The sequence below is a fragment of the Myodes glareolus genome, chromosome X (assembly GCF_982192425.1).
Source record: "Myodes glareolus chromosome X, mMyoGla1.1, whole genome shotgun sequence".
Lineage (NCBI taxonomy): Eukaryota > Metazoa > Chordata > Mammalia > Rodentia > Cricetidae > Myodes > Myodes glareolus.
Window position 1 is genome coordinate 18,640,026 of NC_142053.1, and position 18,827 is coordinate 18,658,852.

Genomic DNA, 18,827 nt, shown 5'->3' on the forward strand with positions numbered 1-18,827 from the left:
GTTAACAACAGGTATGAGACAGCAGAATTCCAACCGTGCTGGGGCTCCAAGGGGATCCTTGAAATGAGCTTGATCATTATTTGCACACTAAAGTGGTGGTGAGACTTTTACTCAGCAACAGTGCATTAAAAATGCATATGCAATGGTGGGAATTACTCAAATATCTATGCAATCATTAAAATGAATAAGCTAAGCTGGGAGTGGTGGTACAGGCATTTAATTACACGACCCCTGATAAAACTAAGTGAATCTCTATGAGTCTGAGGCCAGCCTGAGACTATATAGCAAGTTCCAGAACAGCCAGAGATATACAATGAGACCCTGGCTCAAAAAAAAAGAAAGGAAGGAAGGAAGGAAGGAAGGAAGGAAGGAAGGAAGAAAGAAAGGAAGGAAGGAAGAAAGAAAGAAAGAAAATAAAAGAGAATAACCTAGCTTTTATATTATGACATAGAAAATGTGCATGATTTATTGTGAAGCAAGAAAAGAAAATTCTTAAGCAGTATATAAAGTTGAAACTCTTTTACTAAATACATTAAAAAGAGCTAGAGGAATATATGATATTAGATGTCCACAAGTATTCTTCAAGGGGTGGGAAAATGTGGGTTTTATATATTTTCAATATCCAAGTCATAGATTTCTATACATTATTTCTACATAGATTTTACAATGGTAACATCACTTTTACATTGAATAGAACCAACATGTGACTTTTAAAACAGTATTGAAGACTCCAAGTACCTCTTATTTGCTTTCAGTTTTGGGGGGGAATGTTGAATTTGTGTGTCTAGTCAAAATTTTTATGTTGAAGCCTAATGAGGTGGTATTCGATGATGAGTTCTTTGGGAGGTAATTAGGTAATGAGGGTGGAGGCCCCATGAACAGCATTTGTGAACTAGCAAACATTTTAAGTAAAGACAGAAGTGCTTCCTGTCTGTGCTCCCTAGCATGTGAAGACTCAAGAAGGCCCTTCCTCAGGACCCAACCACACATGATAAGTATTGTTATTGAAGGCAATCACCTATGATAACCTGCAGTTATAAATAAACCTTCATGAATCTATTTTGTGGGAGAAACCAAAGAGCCAACATATTGAAAGTAGGCAGTCACACAGAGGGACAGCTACATGTGGCAATGTTCTGAGGTGGCACCTAGTGAGAGGTGTCTGAGTCTAAGATCAGAAGCTTCATGGATGGGTAGAAGCCTTTCTCATGTGTGCTGTGGGATAATGTTCTTGTATACTGTAAAGATTTGTCACTTGAGTGTGTTTAATAAAATGCTGATTGGCCAGTAGTCTAGAAGGAAGTATATGTGGGGCGACCAAAATAGAAGAATTCTGGGAAGAGGAAAGGCAGTCAGTTATCAGCCGGTCACAGAGGAAGCAAGATGAGGATGCTTTTCTGAGAAAAGGTACCAAGCCATATGGCTAGATATAGACAAGAATTATGAGTCAATTTAAGTTGTAAGGGCTAGTTAATAATAAGCCTGAGCTAATAGGCCAAACAGTTTATAATTAATATAAGCCTCTGTGTGTGTCTTTGGGACTGAATGGCTGCAGAACCAGGCAGGACAGAAACTTCCATCAACACATGTGAGTGTGTTTTCACTCCCCTGAAACTAGATTTGTTATACTGAGAAGAGAATGTTGCAAAATGAGTCTCTGCTTTCCCTGTTTTCCTCTCTGAATTGTTTTTGTTTTATTTTATTTTGTTCTTCCATTGATTTTACAACCTACAGTGAGACAACTGTGTTCCTCATTCCTATATAACAACAAAGGAAACTCACAGACCCAGGTGGTCCCTCAATTTCACTTCAACTCACAAAAAAATGCCATTTACATACCTGCTTGTGATTTGAATAGTCAAGTTAGCAAGAGAAAATTCGCTGTTTTGCAGCATATAATTCAACTGTAAAATCAAAAAATCATAAAAAAGGAGATGGTCAGAGTTTGTGTGGCCACTCTTCCATTTTAAGTCACGGAAGTCACTTGGGACAATGTGAGCTGCAGCAATCATTTCAGTGAAGCCAACGTTCCCAAACTTGCTCCAGATTTCAGTTAACATTTGTACACACTGCTGGGAGCTAAGGGGCCCTCCAACCTAACCTTAAATTGGAACCCCTAATCAACAATCTGATCATATTTGTTTATAAAGCCATTCGGGAACCCAAATCCAATGAAAACTGTTATCCTTATAAGAAAACAAAGAGAAAGCAGAGGTGTAGTGCACAAAAGAAACACCATTGGAAGACACAGTAAAAAGGCCACACTGAGAAATCTCACCCAAATGCAACCCTCCCAACACTGTTGTCTTAAGTTTTTCTCCCCAATCCTGCCTACTTACTGCCCAGAACTGGGAGGTTACAAATGGCTGTTTTAAAGCCATTCATTTGGTGTATCTTTATGAGACAGCCTGAACACTCTGAAACACTCACTATTTTCAAGCACTTTAGAATTGGGTCATACACACTTGAACATAAGTACTAATGAAGAATAGGAAAACCAATATGATCATTCACTGCTGGGCCTAAGGTGAACACTGGTGTTGTTACTTATCTAAAGACCATTTTGTGATAACCTTTAAAATGTAAAATGTTGGATCTGGGTTATCTCATCTTTTTGTTTGTTAACTATAGGCTTAATGTCCTTTGTTTATGGCTAGAGTCCACTAATGAGTGAGTACATACCATATTCATCTTTTTGGATCTGGGTTATCTCACTCAGGATGAATATGGTATGTACTCATGCAATAATGGACTCTAGCCATAAACAAAGGACATTAAGCCTATAGTTCACAAGCCTAGAGAAGCCAAATAAGAAGGTGAACCCAAAGAAAAACATATTAGAAGCAAACAAGGTTGCTGGGCAAAAGTTGGGAGCGTGGGAGTGGGGGTAGGGGTGAAGCTGGGGGAAGGGGAGAGGGGGAGAGAGAAGGGAAAAAGGAAAGATTGGAGAGGCCTTGGGGGAGTGGGAGGGTGGAGATGGAGGAAGGGTGGATATAGGAACAGGGAAGAGGATATCTACATTAAGGGAGCCATTTTAGGGCTGGCAAGAGGCTTGACTCTAGAGGGGATCCCAGGTGTCCACGGGGATGTCCCCAACTAGGTCCTTGGGCAGCAGAGCAGAGGGTACCTGATGATTATCTCGAATATCACCATAGAATCTTCGTCTGGCAAAGGATGGGAGATAGAGACAGAGACCCTCATCAGAGCAACGGACTGAGCTCCCAAGGTCCAGTTGAAGAGCAGGACGGAGAAGATGACCAAGGAAGTCTGGACCGCGAGGGGTTGGTCCACCACTGAGACCGTGTGCCTGTCCTAATGGGAGCTTACCAAACCCTGCTGGACCAGAACTGAATGAGCGTGCGATTAAACTTGATTCTCTGAATGTGGCTGACAAGGGGGGCTGACTGAGAAGCCATTGATAAAGGCACTGGGACTTGTTTCTACTGCATGTACTGGCTTTTTGGGAACCTAGTCTATTTGGATGCAAAGCTTCCTAGGTCTGAATGTAGGGGGGGAGGGCCTTGAACTTCCCACAAGGCAAGGTTTCCTGCCCTCTCTTAAGAAGATGTCCACAGGTAACCAGCAAGCGATCAAGGTAAAGAGTGGCATAATTAGTACACCAATTCTTTTTCTGTAACTCTATAGAAAATCTCCCAGATATATCTTAACTTATTAAGAGGAGCAGTAGAGGACAGGTGTTGTCTATTTTAAGTGTTTTCATATGAACTTCAGTTGCACAGTATGCATCAGTTTCATTATCAAAAAATGTAAGGATAAGTAAAATTTTCACTGTGTTGCAGACGAACAAAAAATAAAGTACAGAAAATAGAGCTACATAAACACTATGCCATAGACTTGGCCGTCAGTGCTCTTATTTCCCCTAACTAGAAAAATTTGGCAGTGACTCAGAATTTGTGTCTGTGGAGGAAAATGTACAGATCTCAACAAATGAAAATAACATCTCATAAAAGCTTTCAACACTGCTACTATGAAAGGGATTGCATACATCTTCAAAGTGTTGCCTGCAGAGTAAATACATATGCAGTGAAAACAATCGGAACTGATTATCTGTGAAATGGATTATCAGTAGAAAAGGGAGGCTACTTTCAATCTACCTGGTCTTGGTCATATGTATTCAATAAGTATCATAAATATTTAAAAGAGCATTTTACCCAATCTTTTGTAAAGTCATGTATAGCAGTGGTAAGAAGGACTCTTGGCTCTTCATCAAACACAGAGAAGGTAATTTTGATATTGTAGAAGGAAACTGTAATAAAAGTAAACAGATTGATTTTAGCTATTTACATAAAGGAATCTGATTTCTCAAAATTTGAGCAGAAGTGCTCTCCATTGTTCAGCAAACAAAACAACAATTTATTTTCATTCCTAAATTTTGCCTAGTTTAACACCAAGAATTGGCATTTGAGGCTGCATAACTAAGAACAAAATATGCAAGGTACTACCATCCCATCTTTGCTTTGACGATGTGGCCATTTCTATGGGTTTCTATGCAGTTTCTATACAGACTTGCTGCAAATTCCCTAAATCCATACTTTTATTGGCCAACTTATTTCTAGCTCATTCAACAGCCACACTGCGTGCTGTGTCTTAAGATTATTTGTTCTAAGAAAATAATTTCTCCCTACTGCTTTCTTTCCTACTTCAGAGTTTTATCTTTTTGTGTTCCTCCTGATCTTGTCATTTTATATCTTTATTTTAGAATCTTAAAAATTATTGGTCCAGACCAAAGAAATGGCTCAGCAAATAAAAGCACTTGCTGCCTAGCTCTGATGATCTGATGACCTGAGTTTGATTCTTGGGACCCAGATGGTGGAAAGAGAGAACTGGCCTCCACAAGTTGTTCAATTTCCTCTGCAAGTACACAGTGATACACATGCCCCCACATGCATACATAAAATAAATAAACAAATAGGATCTAGAGAAATGAATCAGCAGTTAAGGGCATTTGCTGCTTTTGTTCCCAGACCCACATGGTTACTCGCAACCACCTGTAACTCTATTTCCAGGGGACTCAACTCCTTTTTCTGGTCTCTTTGGGCACCAGGCATACATGCGGTGAAGATACATACATGCAAGCAAAATACTCATACATATAAAATAATATAAAAATAACATAAATGAAATTAAGCAAATGGTTTAAAAGTTGCAGAACTGTTAAAATTTGAACAAAATAGAAGTCAAATACTCCCTAAGCATTTCTAGTCAGCTAAATGTAGAGATTAGAGAGGGTTCAGACCTACACAGGCTTCAAGAGCCAAGACACAATGATACAATTGTGGGTTTTGTGTGTATGTGTTGTTTTTTGTTTATGGTGATGGTGGTGGTGGTGATGGTAGTGTGTGTGTGTGTGTGTGTGTGTGTGTGTGTGTGTGTGTGTGTAATTTCTGTTGTGTGGAAAACATCATCAGACCTAAAGGTATATAATTATTTTTTATTTATTTGGTGCAGGAGAATTGTCTGTATTCTGTCAATCATATTTTAATAAAACGCTGATTGGCCAGGCAGGCAGTATAGGCAGGAAAGCCAGACAGGAAGTAGAGGTGGAGCAAAGAGACTGGGAGTATTCTGGCAAGCAGGAAGCTCCCTCCGCAGTTCTGCCCAGACCACCGGAGAGGAAAGATGTAAGCTGCCACACTGAAAAAGGTACCAAGCCATGTGGCTAACATAGATAAGGATAATGGGGTAACATAAGCTGTAAGAGCTAATAAGTAGCCTGACCTAATGGGCCAATCAGTTTATAACCTTATGGAGTCCTGTGTGTGATTTTCCTTGGGAGTTCCGGCTGTGGGGTACCGGGTGGGACAGAAACCCCAACAAGCCAGCCGGGCCTCATGCTACATATGGCGCCAACGTGTGGACAACTGTATCCACATAAAGCCTGAGACAGCTTGGGAAGTAATTCTAGAACAAAATAACAGCTTTATGCATGGTTTCTTGGTAGCAGCAATTTCTCGGGTCTGCTCTGCTTGCTAGAGGCAAGCAAGCACTCTCATCTAAGAGAGGCTTCCTGACTCAGTTTTAGCTGCAAAACTTTGCAGCTCTTTTAAGAGGTCCTGCCACTAAACACTTAAACTGTGTTTAGGAAAAGCTGAACGCATGCTTTTCGGTTTTCAGCTGTAGCAGAAAAAAAAAACTGCGCTGTTTTAAAATGCTGGAATTATGGGCCGTTCTACCAGGGCAAACTCTGACTCTTTCAGGCAGGCAGTCCAACTGAGTGTGGTCTGTGAGCAGAATGATGCAGCTTGCTTGCTGGCAAGGACCTTGAAACGCCATAGAGTTGTGGCAGTGAACACAGCTCTGACTGGTACCTCAGCCACAAGGCTGGAAAGCTAAGTAATGGGCTGGATCTAGCTGTCAAAGCTATGGCTTTAGTCCTACTGATATTGCTTAGTAAATTAAAGACTCCTGTAGTCAGAAAAAGAGAGGTATATAGTAAAAGAAAGATTCAAAGTTGAAGAAAACCTCTAAATGGTTTACAGTGTATTAAAAATATATGTAGGATAAAAGTTAAAGTTCTTAAAGTAAAAAGAAAGAAAGTAGTTGGGTGTGGTGGTACACACCTTTAATCCCAACACTTGGGAGGAAGAGGTACATTGACCTCTGTGACTTCAAGGGGCAGAGGCAGATTGACCTCTGTGACTTTAAGGTGTGGTAGTACACGCCTTTAATCCCAATGCCTGGGAGGCAGAGACAGACAGATCTCTGATAGTTCAAGGTACTGTAGCACACACCTTTAATCCCAGCACTGGGGAGGCAGAGACAAATGGATCTCTGTGAGTTCAAGGACAGCCTGGTCTACAAAGTTATTCCAGGACAAAGATATACAGAGAACCTGTCTCAAAAAGTAAAAGTAAAAATAAAAGAAATAGAGGTTAGAATAAAGATGGAAAATAAACAGAGAATCTTGATACTGTTTGCATTATGCTCTCTTTGAATTGTTTGATTGCTGAGGAAGGAGCAACAGCTGCTAAAAGATATTTGCTTATAAATGCTGCAGAATCAATTCAAGAAAGGTATTTTGAAAATACCTTGGCTTCAAAATTGAAGTCAAAAGGTATGTTACTTTGGAGAAGAGATTCTGCTTTTGTTTCCACAGAAAACGAGAGGCTCTGGATTTATTCAGAGTTAAGAAAAATCACCTTTGACCAAGGGAGGCCACCTGAAAAATCTCCGACAGGAATAGATGGCCCAGATGTCTGAGTTCTACATCCAGAACAGATTCAAAATGCTGCCTGAGATGATCAAGACTCACAGGATACTCCAATCAGGACATGATTATAACTCTAAATTTTCTTTAGGTCCCCATAAGATCATCAGTGCCCCCAACCAGCAGGAAGTAGCCTGAAATACTATGCCCGCATTCCCAACAAATGGACTATAGGTATTTTCCTTTGTTTTAAAAAAAAAAAGAGGGAAATGGTACGGGAGAATTGTCTGTATTATGTCAACCATATTTTAATAAAACGCTGATTGGTCAGGCAGGCAGTATAGGCGGGAAAGCCAGACAGGAAGTAGAGGTGGAGCAAAGAGACTGGGAGTATTCTGGCAAGCAGGAAGCTCTCTCCGCAGTTCTGCCCAGACCACCGGAGAGGAAAGATGTAAGCTGCCACACTGAAAAAGGTACCAAGCCATGTGGCTAACATAGATAAGGATAATGGGGTAACATAAGTTATAAGAGCTAATAAGTAGCCTGACCTAATGGGCCAATCAGTTTATAACCTTATGGAGTCCTGTGTGTGATTTTCCTTGGGAGTTCCGGCTGTGGGGTACCAGATGGGACAGAAACCCCAACAAGCCAGCCAGGCCTCATGCTACATTTATTTATTAATTATATGCATTGGTGTTTTGTCTACATGTATGTCTGTGCACCATGCTCATGTCTGGTGCCTCAGGATGCCGGAAGAATGCATCAGATCTCCTGGAATGACAGTTGCAGAGGGTTTTGAGTCTCTATGTGGGTGCTGGGAATTGAACCAGGGTCCTCTTGTTCAATAACTCAGTTCAATAACTGAGCCATCTCTCCATCCCTCCCACCCCCAGTATGATGCTTTTACAGGGTAAAGATGATGTTCCTAGTCTGTAGTCATATGGGCAGAGTCACAGTCAGGACATCAAGAACACGACCACTGTACAGAATGCTTCAAAATGCCATACTTTATGAAAAGACCCACTTGTAATATATTTAAGTAAAGACAAGAAAGACAGTTAGAGAGGTCTGTGCCTAGAAAAAAAGGTACTTGTGTGCCAAAGATGTTAAGGGGAAAAGAAACACATACATCTTTCTCTCTTATTTTCTGCCTTCAGAAAACTCGGAGAACAAATGGCCCATTCGTTGTTCATGTACTCTGTTAAGGGTATATGAACAAAATACTTGTAAAGATATATGAATAAAATACCTGTAGACACTGTAGCAATTGGCGAAGTAGATGCTTGTGTAAACAGAAAGGAAAACGTGGAGTCTACCCAAGTTGACTTAAAAGATGAAGAGATTAATGAAGACCCAGTCGCTGTAGAAGGATGTGTCATCTCAGCAGACATCAGTGGAAATGAGGCCCCTATAGCTGTGGATGTAATAGATAGGTCGTGACTGCTTACAGAAGGTGATGGACTCTTTCTGCTAATGGACTTGAATTCAGACGCAGTCCTGAAGGTAGGAGCCACAGTAGTCCTGGGGGATGATTCAAGGGATGTAGAAGTGTGTGGACTTTCACCTTTGGCTTTTGTAGCTATGAGCAGAGAAGTCAGAGAGTCAGCAGTGATGACGCCTAGTGTAGCTGGGGGAGTGCTTTGCGTGGGAATGGTGCTTCCATCTGAGAAGGATACTGTTGGAAAGTTAGGGGATGCTGCTATTGTGTCAGAAGCTGAAAACATCAATTCTGCCATTTGTCCTGCAGGTGTAGTTAGAAGATGCGAAGGATTAGATACAGAAGCCAGAGAGCCTGAAGGGAGACTAGATAAACTCCTAGTCAGTGAGGTAGCCCTGGAAATGGCAGTCAATGTGGTAGGGAGAACTGTGGAAGATATTGATAAGGAAGTATTCTCAGAAAGCCCAAAAGTAGGAAGGCTTTCTGATGTGAAAATCGATGGCATTGTCTCGATATCTCTAGAGACCAGACCAATCTGCGATGTTGATGAAGTCCCAAGAGTAAAGTGAGGGCTTTCTGTTTCCACTCTGTTTGGTGTCATTACACCAGTTGTAAGAACTGGAAGTGGAGCGTCTTCTTCACCTCCGGCCATGCTTCTGGAGGTTGTAGGTAGAGACTGGGTAATACCAGGCGTGATTCTTGTTCCCCATGCTGGGAACTCAGCCGTTTGAGATGGAAGGGGAAACTTGACCTCGGTGCTATGAGGTGAGTAAAGGAACGATGCCAAAGAAGAAGGAGTTCCAGGGGGCTGAGTCCGTGAAGGGTTTAAAGCAGGAGTGACCGTACATCCGTCGCTACTTGTTCGTTCGCTGGTTAGCAAAATATTCTCTGACGAGGAAGTCATCTTTCCTGTATCGCGGGAAAGGTATATCTGTGTGAATTTTACACCTTCTGTAGGTGTAGGGGTGCCTTTAAAGTTACTCAAAGATGGGGAAACCTGAATATTTGAGGAAGTATAAAAACTATCTGAAGGTGTGGATGAAAGCCCACTTGCAGGGATGGTAGTTGCAGAATAGGTATTAATGAGCTCTGTCTCTCCACCACTCTCAGGAGATCGGGAACTGTTGGTAATCCCAGGCAATATGTCCAGACTAGTAGCCTCATTTTCTTGTGATGGTTGCTGGGTTGTTGAAAGTAACGAAGGAAACATGGTCTTTGGGATGAAGGAAATGGCTTCAGTATTCCTAGAACTAAGGGGAGAGGAGGAAGTGGCACCTATAACTGAAGCCACTGTCCCAATCACCATAACAGTTGGAATAGTTTTCATAGATGAAAAATCCAACTCTGTTGGAGAGGAAACGGGTGCAGCTGTATTCTTGAATGGCACCTCTACCTCTTCTGAATTAGTGAAAGAAGGGGAAACCACCGTGCTTTGTGAAGTAGGTCCAGCAAATGATACTGGTGTGATACTCAATGTCGATGCTTGAGTGGTTTTTGTAGGCTTAGGGGGAGGTGAAGACAAGGAAGAAGAGAATGCACAAAGTCTTGTGGGAGTGTCAGAAGAAATCATTGTAGTCGAGAAAACAGAGTTATTAACTGGCATTGACGACTTCTCAGACTTCAGTCCTGAAGTAGCTATAGAGACACTTTTCAAATGGCCTGAGTTTGTTGTTCTGGAAGACTTAGTCATTTGTATCGTAGGGGTGTCAGAAACCTTTTTAGGGGTGAAGGTAGTAACGCTGAGTGGCAATGAAGACATCTGGTAAATAGGAGTGGATGTTCCCATAGAGGTCTCCCCAGGAGAGTTTGTAGGTTCATTTGGAACAGAAAAGACTGTGGTGCTCCCATCGGGAGTGATCATTGTAAAATTGGTGTCGAGTGGTCCAGGTGTGAGAGGAGAGGACTTAGGGAAAGTCTGTGTGCTTTCAGAAGTGGAAGAAGCAATCCATGCCGACTCAGGTTGTGTCTTTGGTGAAAGGAGGTGTGAAAGAGTTGTGTTGATGAGCACAGGATAGGATGTTCTAGCTGTCCTGGAAGTTGTAGCGTCTACGAATGAGGTAGCCTGGTGACTTGTGTCTGAATGAGTCACAGGAGAGGGACTCTCTATCTTTTCCACAGTCCTGGGAGGGTATTCCAAAAGGGCACTTGTCCTTTCATCAGGAGACAAAGACTTAGTTATTGTCTGAACTTGTGAAGGGAGTATTGTTTCCTCAAGACTAGTTGACCCTTCTGAAACATGAACACCTGTTATGGGACTTGAGCTCAAGGTTTCTGTGGTCTGTGTGCTCCCAGAAGAAAAAGTGGTGAAATTCAGAGAAGTTGGATTCCCAGGTGGAACCTCAGAAGGCAAATGTGTTTGGTGACTGGAGATTTCTGTGGTCTCAGAAAATTTTGTGTCTGTCATTTCCCAAGGAAAGATGCCCTGGGAGTCCGAAATAAAGGAATTCTTGGATGGGGAAATTTCTGTCACCCTTGTAGTTCTGGGGATTTGCCCCATGGAGGTTTTAGTCTGTTCTTTCTCAGAAGATAACACAGAGGTTGCAGCCACCATCTGGGAGGAGACGGGTGTGTTTACAATATCTGTGGTAGATTTGGTTTCTGCTGAGGTAGTAAGCTTATTGACAAAGGTGCGGAGGGACATGGTCTCACCACCAGTAGATGTGTCTACAGGTCTAGAAGCCATACCAACATCTCCGCCACTACTAAAAGTATAGGGGGAGCTAAAAACATGAGTGGAATCCTCAACTTGGGATACAGATGGTGTTGCTACAGATGTAGATGTGGTAGAGTTAGTGTAAGTAGAGGAAACAAGAGTAATGTTCTTAGGGGGAGGTCTTGAGCAGACAATAGTGTGTACGGATGGACTTACTGAGTCAGCTGAGATAGAAGGAAGGGTGGTTATAGTCTTAGTTATCACCAGAGTGGGAGGTCTCAGTGAGGGCACCAAAGTCTTTTTCAGAGAGGAAACTGCCGTGGGTGCTGTTGTGGAAGGGACAGTTGTGACTTCCGAAGCGGTAAGAAGTGAGTCACTGTGGGTAGGCAAGATATCCCTGGCTGTGGAAGCTGTTGGGCTCACCCGTGGCACCTCTGCTGCAGTCATTGTCCCTGTTGGCGGAGGTGAGCCAACTGAGAGCACAGATGTTGTGACATCCCTGGCCAAAGTAGAAGGCTGAGGTGGGGTAACCTTGGTCTCAGAAAAAAACACCCTAGTGGTGGCAGGAGAGGTGACAGCAGAGGCATTAACTGGCAGTGAGAACTTGTGGGTAGTAGGTTGAGGGATTTCTGAGGAATGAGTAGCTGCAGTCTGTGGAGGTGAGATAGAAGCAGAGAAAGAAACAGCTGTCTTCTGCGAAGAAGTAGTGGAGAAAGTGGCTCCCATTATCCTTGTTGAAGAACCCAGAAGTTCAGGGAGTGTCTGGGTGCTCAGAGAAATGGGCGATGAAGCTGAATTCCCCTCAGATGTCTCTGCAGTCCTGGGTACTGTATAGGTATGGGTTGAGTTAAAGGGTTCTGGAGTTCTATTGTATGAACTCTTAGGTGTGCTTTTCATCAGTTTCGTTGAAAGCCAGCTCGCTCCCATCCCAGTAGTTGCAGTTTGGTTATCCAAAGCAGTAGTCAATTTGTCTATATCTGAAAAGGGGGAAGCAGTGACGGAAGCTGTCACCATTTGCGCTGATTCATCTGTTGCTTCCAGCATTGCTGCAAATGGAGAAAGCTCAGCTACTGCTGCTATAGTTGATTTTACCTTAGGATGATGGGAAGTGGTTTCTTTTGTCACAGTTGTTTGGCATCTCTGTGTTCTCACAGACACTGGTAGAGGGACCATAGTATCACCAAATGTGCTCATACCATTTGTATGTATCTGTGCTGTCTCAGAAGTGCTCTTCTCAGTAGAAAAATTTGGCTTAATGGCAGTGAGGGTAGATATAGGCACTGATGGAGCAACTGTCTCCCTTGGTATTGAGGGAAGTTCATTTGCAGCTACTGTGGGCTTGGAATTGCTTTTCCATAAGAAGGTGGTGAGTTTAGACTCAGGCTGACTAGTTATAGATGTGATTCCAGCAACCCTGGAGAAATTACTAGGCCACTGGGATGTTGATTTGGATAGAGCTGTTGTATACCTGGCAGTAGTAGCATCAGAGTTGGTGGTACCCATGCTGCCTGTGGATGTTTCAAGTAGAGGGATATTAGTAGTCGTGGATGAATTGCCGATATTAGTAATATTATCTTGGAATGACGATGTAAGGCTTTCATTAGGCATGAATGTAGGTATAGTGGTTGTATTCCTAGAGGTCAACAGTGTCTGAGCTGGCTCAGGAGTCCAGGTGGTGAAGAACTGATAGTCAGTTTTCTCAGTTACAGATGTGAGACCTGATTCAGGTGCATTATATGTAGAAGATGACTCAGTAGAAATCAAAGTGAGCATGGGCTCGTCAGTTGTGGGCTTATTCTGGGTGTGGAATAGCCCTTCCATGGTAGGGAATAGTGAAGTTTCAGCCAATGGAGGGACAAGTTTGGTTCTGGGAGTTAAGGCTAGATGTGTACTCTCAGTATCAACTGTCTGTACACTCTGAGTTCCAATTACTGGAGAGGATGTAGTAGAAGAAAAGGTCATAGGAGAGGTCTCTTTAGGCATAGGGGTAGATATAGCATCCTCCATTTTGGATGAAGAGACTTCTTGGAAATTTGTAGGTACTGACTCTGTTTTCGCTGTTCTTAGGGCAGGTGTGGTCTTCACAGGCAACACTGAATGGACTGTGAATGCCATTTCTGCATTGGTTGTTGACAAGGTAGATACCACATGATTTCCGGGAAAAGGAGAACTCATGGGAGCAGCTGTGGAGGTGAGCAGAGACTCTGGAGGGAAGGTTGATGCAATTCCAATGTCAGTAGTAATATCGGAAGTCTCTTCTAGTGTGGACCAAGGTGCAGTTCTGGAAGCTGGAGATACAAGAAATTCTTGCCCAGACTTAGAGGTAGGGAGTGTAGAAACATCTGTGTGCTTGTGTTTGGACCAAGACGTTGCAGACATGGATGTTGACTCAGTCACCAAGAATAAAGTTGTCTTCCCAAGAGCCGAGTGGAATTTAGATGTTAAAGTTTCAGGTACAATAGAATTCTTGGTAATTCCAGATGTGCCAAAGAAATCAGTAGCTGTAGTTGGATGAAAGGTTTTGGTAGCCATGACCTTCACTATTTTTGTTGTCTTTGTTTTTCCTAAATGTGGGTATTGAGTTACTTTCATGGTGTCAGTAGCAGTAGGAATGGGTGTGCTCTGGGCAGGCAGAGGGATGGCTGTTGAAGTAAACAAGCCATCTGAAAATGTAGCTGTCTGAGCCATAGATGTCTTTAAATCTTTTGATACACTCACTGTAGCTAGAGGCGCGGGTATTGTATTAGAATGTGATATAGCTGCATGATTGACTGTAGAGATAGGCATGCTTTCTGGTGGCACTGTGGATAGATGTACAGTTTTCCGTGCATTTAGCCCAGTAATTTGAGAAGGAGTTGTTAAGTCTATTTGCTGGGAAACAGTTGTACTTCTTTCTTGAATTGTCATATTTTCAGAAACAGCTGAAAAATCAGAAAGCATGTGTTACTTTAGATTCAGCCTTAGAAATTAGAGACAATTCTTTAAGAAAGAGCTCTATAATTTCTTTTCATTTTTAAAGAGAGGTGAGTATCAGATATAATCGTGTTGTTTGATTACTTAATTTTTCTTAAGATGATTTTCTACTTTGTAAATCTCTATCTTTTCATAATACCCTGGGTAAATAACTAGTAGGAAGACATTCATTATATAGTATCTGCATAAAAGATATGGGCACTTGTACAAAACTGTACACTGATTGAGGTGATTCACCTTTGCCAAGAGACCTATCGAAACTCATGAAAGAAGAAATCAATAGCCTGATTAGTTCACATCCATTACTGAAACTCAATTGTGAAGTTAAAAATCTTCCCCAAAACTCCAGCCTTGGATTCAGTCGGATGTAGTTTTAGATGCAAGCTTTATAACTTGCTAAACTTGCTTTATGGCCTTAGTCTACCTCTCTGCTTCAGCACCTTCCTCTGTGATATGAGAATTATAATCCTGCCTTATAAAACTTACCTGACACTTGTGAGTTAATGTGTACAAACCACCAAGCTTAGTGTCTGGTGCATAGACAGTAACAAAAGTTTCTTTGATTTTTAAGTTGATTAAATCTCTTCTTCTTCCTTTTCCCCCACAAGACAGGATCTTGCTATGGAGACTAGATTCTTCTCAATTCCTCACACTTTGGTTCAAGGAATTACTGGCTCACAGTTCTCTGACCAGCTGCCTTGATCAAAATTCAATCAGTCATTAGAACACTGAAGATTGGATCAAAGAGTCTTGAATCTTGACCATCTATGTGTGTGCATATGAATATATATTTGTGGATTATGCATGACTGTATATGTTGTAAAAAATTACATTATAGACATTATAAACACATGTAATAGGAATTTCAAAGGCTGTGACAAAATAAAACAAAGTATAATGCCTTCTAGCACCCTATTGTAGTGTCTATTCACCCCACATGACTGTGCAATCCTGCTGTGAAGACCACAGAAGCATAGTTTATGCTCCCTTTGAAGTCAGTTAAACTTCACAAGTATGGTGAATGCCGTTAGAAGCCCCGGGAGGAGAAAGCTTTAGACCATGTTTCCTTCCCTCAGAGAACTCAGCCTCTTATTGGAAATTTCATATTATTGAGATATTTCGCTCAGTTGAGTTTTTGTTTGTTTTTGTTTTTTGTTTTTGTTTGTTTGGAGTGAGACAAGGTCTCACTATTTAGTTCAGACTTAAAACTCACTATGTAGCATAGGCTAGCCTAACTCAGGATCCTCCCATCGTAGCTTTACAAGCACGTGCTTGACTTGAAATGTTTACTTTAAAAAAAAAGATAAGGTAGTATTTTAAACAAAACAGTAAAGTGATATGATTTATAATAAAGCCAACAATGGAATATAATCAGACTCCATATATCTTTAAAGTATAATAGAAAGTTAGCACAGCAAAAAAACAAAGCTGGCTTGAAGATGAAGAGATGCTAACTTAGAACAGTGACTCTCAACGCCTCTGAGGGGTCAAACAATCTTTCCACAGGAGTTGGAAATCAGTTATCCTGCATACCACCGATGTATGTTAGGATTCACAACAGTAGCAAAATTTCAGTTATGAAGTAGCAACGAAAATAACTTTGGGTGGGGGTCAGCACAACATGAAGTGCTCTGTTAGAGGGTCCCAGCATTAGGGAGACTGATAACCACTGTCTGAGAAGATGGCCACATCTGAGCAATGATGGGGCTTGAGGGGAGAAGACAAAGACATATGGCAGCAAGAGTGGATGAAGGAAAAAGGCAGCTCAGCTAGGAGTGAGAGGCAGTATGTATTGAGAAAACGTTCAGATAAGACTGGGATCTGAAGGGAAGACGACATGCTTTGAGTATGGAACACTTATCCCAAGCCAAGTGCTGTGCCATATGCCTTCCTGTTTAATTCACCAAACCACTTTTTGTGGAAAATGTTGTAATTGTCACCATTTCAAAGTTGAAGAAATGGAGTTCCATAAAGTTCACACAACTGGCTCAAGTTCATCTTGGAAGTTCAGGGTTCCTCGTCTGCTCATGTCCTCTATACCTTCCCTTCAGCAGTCAAGCACGGACAGACCCAGTGACAAGAGGATGCCTTTCTCCTAAAAACTCATGATCGCCAACCTCAAATGAGCCTTCCACGCTGCCTCCCACTACTTCTCTCTGTTCAGTTTATGCTCCTATTCTACAATAATCCTTTCAAACATGCCCCATTGTCAAGCACCGCCTCCACATGTTTATCAGATAATCACGCCTCCTTCTTCAAAGGAAAAAGTAATTGAGATCATCAGACAGAAGTTCAACTGTAATTTAGATCTTGTCATCCGCTGTTTCACAGACTTTGCCTCGCTTTTCCCTAATGAGCCTTTCCCTCCTGGTTTAAAACTTATTCTCCTCTCTTGTAATGAAAATGAAAATACCACATCCCTCTTGCCCACCCCCCCCCCATCACATCTAAAATTCTTTGAAGTCATGTATGCCAGATTGCCCGGACCAAGCTTTGTCCCAACCCCTCTTCTCCTTTTACTCTATGGTACTTTCCCACCTAGACTAGCAACTTACATTAATAGACAATGAATCTCTCTCTCTGGGTCAGATCTCTATTCTGAGCTCCACACTTTTAAGAACCAATCAGTCACTTTGCATTATCTTTTGGCTAGTTCATTAATACCTCAGACTGAACACACCCTAATTTGAACACATTAGCTTCTCTCCATGTTGGGTCCTCTAGTATTCCTTCACTGAGTAGTCCATTCAGTTATGCCAGACCATCCTTCTCCCGGTGCCTCTTCCATTCTCTCCCTCCCTCGCTATAACCAACACATCATCTTGTCCTAGAGATCATACCCACTAAATATCCCTTGACCCCATTAATTTCTTTCACTCTTCATTTCTTACCTCCCAACAGGTCCTACCCTCTTTTGGTTTGTTTTTCTATTACTTTTGAGATTATACTATAATTGTTTCTCCCTTCCCTCTATTCCTTCCCAACCTTCCCATATAACCCCCCTTGCTCTCTTTCAAATTCATGGCCTCTTTTTCACTAATTGTTTATATATATATATATATATATATATATATATATATATATATATATATATATATATATATATGTCTGTGTGTATTATGTATGTATGTGTATTCCTAAATATAATCTGTTCCATCTGTACAACATTACTTGTACACATGTTTTCTTTTTCTTTTAAATTTTTTATTCATTTTACATATCAACCACAGTTCCCTCTCCCTCCCCTCCTTCCGCTCCCCCTACCTGATTCCCAACCTATTTCCTATCCAGTCCTCCGAAAGAGTTAGGCCTCTCATGGTGAGCCAACAAAACCTGGCACATTTAGTTGAGGCAGGACCATGCTCCTCTCCCTACATCAAGGCTGAGCAAAGTATCCTACCATATGGAATGGGGTTCAAAAAGCCAGCTCATGCACCAGGGATGGATCCTTGTCCCGCTGCCAGGAGCCCCTTCAAACATTCCAGTATGCAGTATATATGTTTTCAGGGATGACCACTTGTTGGGTAACCAATTGGTGGGCTTTTCCCTGGAGAGGACAGTTTCTATGTTTGGGTGCCTTCCAATCCATCTCAGATGCAACAAATATGAACATTTGAAAATGCAAATCAGATTGAGTCTCACACAATTCTCTCCCTCTCTCTCACTGGTTAGTGTAAATTTGGGGTAGGTCCTACCTTTTCTTATGAGCCTCCCTCTACCAACTCAGTGATTAACATTTAATTCCACCAGAAGAGCTTTGCGCGTGCTGCTGCCGCTAATTACACTTTCCCCCATAGTTCCTCATGTCATTAGCACCTACCCAGCCTTCAGGCATCAACTCATGGATCACTTCTTCTGAAAGCCTCCCTTCCCAAATGCCCATGACGAGCTTATCAAGGATGATTGCACTACCACATACCTGTTCTTAATAGCATTGATCAGAGCTGCAGTTTTACATGTGGTACTACATGTCTGCCTTCCTCAGGAAGACATAGGGACATAAACATAGCCTTTAACTGCTCGCCATTGTAAATTAAGTTTTTAGTGAGTGCCTAGACCATGATAGATGTTCAGGACAGAAGTTTGGGCTTAGTGAATAAATTGAAAAGATGGGGTCAAAATAATATGAAGATCCCGACGCCTACAGCTACCGGAGAGGAACTGCTGGCATTGCACGGTAACAAAGAAGAGGAAGAGACAAAGAAGACAGAGGACCCTCGGAGGTCACACATTTTGCTTTTGGGAAAAATCACAGAGGATGGATGATACTCACTGAAATAGGAAAATATCCTGTTAGACCTGGATACGTGTAACTTAAGGTGAGGACAGAACATCCAAGAGAAAATGGCACTCAGTAAAAGTCACAAGTGAGTCACAATCTTTCTTCAATTCAAATCTCTCAAAATAAAATTGCGCATATTTATCTTAGAGAAATTGGTATTTTGAATTTACCTGCCTGAGAAGCATATTATCTATGATGTAGAAATAATTATGGCAGGAGACAACTACTGGCTTATGACACAGCCTTGATTACAATTAATTCTCTTTGCATATACAGAAAGATCTAAAGTTTGTATAGGACGCTTTTAAGATTT

At 41.7% G+C, this 18,827-nt stretch overlaps 1 protein-coding gene across 1 annotated transcript in view; it reads right to left on the minus strand.

The window, feature by feature from the left end:
• The window catches only part of Adgrg4 (adhesion G protein-coupled receptor G4), a 92,521-nt gene that overhangs the window by 58,783 nt on the left and 14,911 nt on the right, over positions 1 to 18,827 (minus strand). Inside the window, exons 2-4 of the mRNA XM_048457563.3 lie at positions 8,418 to 14,180; positions 4,173 to 4,267; positions 1,840 to 1,904 (exon numbers count right to left, since the gene is read on the minus strand). Of these exons, the coding sequence (XP_048313520.3) occupies positions 1,840 to 1,904; positions 4,173 to 4,267; positions 8,418 to 14,180 (5,923 nt within the window). The remainder of the gene's footprint in view (positions 1 to 1,839; positions 1,905 to 4,172; positions 4,268 to 8,417; positions 14,181 to 18,827) is intronic.